Raw genomic sequence first — 4,810 nt, 5'->3', positions numbered from 1 at the left:
GCACAATATTATCTATATGGCACACATGAACTAATGCCATTTAGCTGTGAACATTTGTTAAATGCAAGAGACGGCCTTCAAGGGCTTAGTAATTTGCTTATGAACCTACCTAAGTTTAGCTTTCAACTAAGAATACCAAAAGAACAAAGCAAATCTAATGATAAAAGTAAATCGGAAAGTTGTTTAAAATGACATGCCCTATCTGAATCATGAAAGTTTAATTTGGACTTTACTGTTCCTTTAACCCTTTAAAGAATAGACAGGTGGCTGCTAAGAAGTATCTACATTTACACACACACACACACACACACACATATATATATATATATATAAATATATATATATATATATATATATATATATATATATATATATATATATATATATATATATATAACATAGATAGTGTGCAGCAAATTATATAATCTTGTTTAATACACCTTTGCAGCACTGTGCAAATAGCAAATAAAAATAAAAATAAAAAAATAAAAATGGTGATGTTATAATTTAAGACGTTCTTATGAGTCAAGCTTTGACAAACCAGTCATTTCAGATCTTGGAATGTACACCACGGTAATATAAAAATGACATCATGATGACCATTAGCCAAGAAGCATATAAAATGATCTCGAACAGAACTGAACAAACATAGAACTATACAAGCAGCTTAACTGACCTCAATAAGCACAGTCAGAATATCTGTCAGCTATAGGAGCACAGGAAAACCTCAAGCAAAATGTGCACTAAAGTGATCTCCGCAGCTCTTGCCATCTGCCTGCTTTATGCCACTTGTTCTGAAGGTAGGATATTTGTTTGTTTTTTTACACACTACCAGTATATGATCCTTTATTTATTAATATGACTAAAGATTTATTTTTTATTTACACATAACATCAAAAGGGACATGAAACCACTTTTTTTTTTTTTCAGGATTCAGGTAGAACATATTATTTTAAACAGCTTTCCATTTTACTTCTATAATTAAATTTCCTTTATTCTCTTGGTATCCTTTGCTGAAAATTTCTAGTCTGTCAAGACACAAATGTTTCACTACTATCTCTTTGTATATTGTGCGCATACGCATATCTCTCTTGGAGCATACTCACATACTTGTGGGCGTTTCTCCTTATTTTGTTAATATATTACATGCTTTCCGCACAACTACTTGTCTTAGACCCAAAGCAAAATATACATTATTGTAACAAGGTCTACAAGTGGATATCTATAAACAAATACATTTTTTTTTTACCTTACTCTTTTCTAGAACAATACCAAGTGCCTTAAAATTACATACAGAATCATGGTTTCATTTTGACTTCCCTATACCTTTAAATGTAAAATTAAGGGCAGCTTTTAGTACTAGAATACATCTAAATATAGAATTTGTATTATTATTATTATTAATAATAATAATAATAATAATACACTTGCTGCTGAATTATGATTAATCAAAAGACATAGATAACTATTATTAGTAAAGATTTACAGTAACATATTTCCTTTTCTACTAGGTTTGGTGAGAATAGCATCAGACTTACGATGCCAGTGCATCAATAAACATTCTAATTTCATACATCCCCGGTTAATTCAGAATGTGGAGCTCATTCCCAATGGACCGCATTGTGCAAATGTTGAAGTTATGTAAGTATATTTGTTTAGTTACAGTGTGTTGTGTTTTGCATAAAATTATGTGTTAACAGATACATTTTTACTATCTCATTAATATTGTTTTGAATTTAGAGAATACCATTACAGCTCAGGGCCTGACAATTAAAAACTCACTAAAATATAAAAAAATCATGCAACATTTTTTAGACATTTTGCATGAATTATAAGAGTGACCTCGCAGAATTGATGAGATTTCTTAGATAAACCCTCTAAGATAAGAGTGGATAATTTTAAATGTAAAATTAAAGGGATATGAGACTTACATTTTTAAAAAGTTTTCCAATTTATCAAAATGGCTTTGTTCCCATGGTATTCTTTGTTGAAGATATACCTAGGTAGATGTCTTGTGCATTACATGGCCGGATATAGGGCTGCCATCTAGTGCTAGTGCAAATGGATAAAATTCTTGCAAAACTGCTGCCGTATAGTGCTCCAGATACGTGCACTCTCTTAAGCTTTTCTACAAAAGGTACTAAGAGAATGAAGAAAATTTAATAATAGAAGTAAATTAGAAAGTTGTTTAAAATAGCATGCTCTATCTGAATCATGAGAGAACACTTCTGGGTTTCGTGTCCTTTTAAGATCATCAGGCCATTTTGTATCTCAAAGCAAAACAGCAGTTATGAAGCAGCGGTCACAAAGACCGCTGCTCCATAACCTGTCCGCCTGCTCTGAGCAGGCGGACATACATCACCATAAATCAACCCGATCGAGTACATCCGGGTTGATTGAAACCCCCCTGCTGGTGGCCCCCCCTGCTGGTGGCCGCGAGTCTGCAGGGGGCGGCGTTGCACCAGCAGCTCTTGTGAGCTGCTGGTGCAATGCTGAATACGGCGAGCGTATTGCTCGCCGTATTAAGCGAGGTCTGGCGGACCTGATCCGCAGTGTCGGATCAGGTCCGCCAGACCTTGATAAATATGCCCCATGGTATTAACATATTATTAACAGTGTCAATAATCCTGTGCAAATATTAACCCCATGGGGGTAAAAGAATGCTGCATTTTTTATTGGCCTGGCAGTTAATGGGTTAAAAACATACCTCACACTAATGTTTCTTAGACCTTGAAGCCCACCTCTTTCAGATCGCATTTTAACAGTTTTTCACCACTAGAGGGTGTTAGTTCACGTATTTCATATAGATAACACTGTGCTCGTGCACAAGAAGTTATCTGGGAGCAGGCACTGATTGGCTAGACTGGAAGTCTGTCAAAGAACTGAAAAAAGGGGCAGTTTGCAGAGGCTTAGATACAAGATAATCACAGAGGTTAAAAGTATATTATTATAACTGTGTTGGTTATGCAAAACTGGGAAATAGGTAATAAAGGGATTATCTATCTTTTAAATAATTCCCCCATAGAAGTCAATGGAGAAAAAAAAGTGGATACAAAAGCTAACACCTTACTCTTGCACAAACCAGATTGCATATTCTGATGTGTGCTAACCCAACATAAAAATATCAATATGAAATATGAATATTTCCCATTCCAGTTTTCTGCACATAGATAATTATATTCTATGTATTCATAAATAAATATTTCTATTGACAGATTTTAAAATGTTAAAATGTAATCAGCTATTTTCCAGAATTTCATATACATTCTTAAATACAGTTTCTTTTGTTTAATTGATATTAGTATAGCCGTGCCTGAATATTTGCATATACCTTTAGTTTAAAGAAGTAATATGGTAAAATGTTATTAAGGATAAGGATTCTACATTTCTACCATATATTAAACAATAGCAGTAACTTAATCTGCAATGCAAAAAAATGAAATTTCCCAGCAGTTTGATAATGACCATTATATTATTTGTACCAAATAGTTATTTATTTCCTTAGACTATTTTATTTTTAAACAAATTATCTCTGCCTACTATGCTAGAATACATTGTAACTCATGAAAAAGACAGCCTGTGTAACAATCAGGATCTGCATTTGTACATATCCATCATTCATTGTTTAAAAAATAATTAATAATCATATTTGTACAGTAAAATTTTATTTTATGTGTGTTAATTTGACAAACCAAAAATTTAGCATATTTTGTTTTTGTGTTTAGCATCACTTTAAAAACAGGACAAGTGGTGTGTGTGGATCCCTCTGCTACTTGGGTTCAAAAGATTATCAACAAGATATTGGAAAGGTAAGTGGAAATAACACACAAAACTTATGGTTTAAATATAAATAAAAAATTTACCAAAACTGAGTAAGCTTAAAATATATCTTATAATATTTCATATTTGTAAGTGAGATATATTAAAATTTTGCATGAATAACAGTTTTAACTAGATATGATGTAAACAAATAAATTGCGAACATTTAAAAAAATCATTTTATTTGCAGTATGAAAATGATATGTCTTAATATGCCATATTTAAAAAAAAAAAAAAAATAATTTAACATTTTAAAATTATTTTTCCTTTTTCTTTTTAGTCAGTCAGATCCAGAAATGACAAACTTTTAGAAAACAAGAAAACATGATTTAAGAAGATTTACATATATATCCGCAGAAACAAATATACCATTTTATGCAACTGTCAATTAAAATGTTATTATTTACATGCGCATATTGTAGTAGACCATATCTACTTAAAAATTTAAACTTGCATCACCGTTATATAAACTTATTTGCTCCTCAACAATTTACCCCTGGTGTTGATTTTGTATTTTTTTTTTTTTTTTGGGGGGGGGGGTTCTGTTTTTGTAATTATTGTTTGTTTGTTTTTTTGCATTTTATCTTTTTATGTAAAGTTCTTTTTGTAAGCTATAATAATGACTGAAATACACACAACACAAATATTTGTTAAACATGTGAAATCGGGGGAAGCTAGCAATCTTAAGTCACACATGATAGTTTACCTACCACAAAAAAAAATATATATAAAGAAATTAGTTAGTTAATAAATAAACTTCAATAAATTATACAGTAATTGTTTTGGAATTTAAAACACTATAAAGATAATTGGAATTTCTTGTGGTAGAATAATGTTATATATATCTGTACGTGTACATATTGGTGACTATTTTATAATGTATATTTGTTTTTATTTATCTAAGTTATTCATCTACACTTTTAATTGACACTTTGCCTTATTTTTTTACATTCCTTGATGATATGTTAATTGTATTGGTTTTCATATATAA

The 4,810-nt window shown here is 31.0% G+C and overlaps 1 protein-coding gene across 1 annotated transcript; it reads left to right on the top strand.

Moving 5' to 3' along the window:
* The first annotated feature begins 671 nt into the window (after window positions 1-671).
* LOC128648107 (interleukin-8) lies at window positions 672-4,308 on the top strand. Its single transcript, XM_053700766.1, has 4 exons — window positions 672-800; window positions 1,512-1,641; window positions 3,726-3,809; window positions 4,100-4,308. The coding sequence occupies exons 1-4, from the start codon at window positions 737-739 to the stop codon at window positions 4,128-4,130; spliced, it is 309 nt and encodes a 102-aa protein (XP_053556741.1). The 5' UTR covers window positions 672-736; the 3' UTR covers window positions 4,131-4,308.
* The last annotated feature ends 502 nt before the right edge of the window (window positions 4,309-4,810 follow it).

The sequence above is a fragment of the Bombina bombina genome, chromosome 2 (genome assembly GCF_027579735.1).
Source record: "Bombina bombina isolate aBomBom1 chromosome 2, aBomBom1.pri, whole genome shotgun sequence".
In the NCBI taxonomy this organism is placed as follows: Eukaryota; Metazoa; Chordata; class Amphibia; order Anura; family Bombinatoridae; genus Bombina; species Bombina bombina.
The sequence above is the reverse complement of the archived record's forward strand: the minus strand, read 5'-3'. Positions and strand labels throughout refer to the sequence as shown.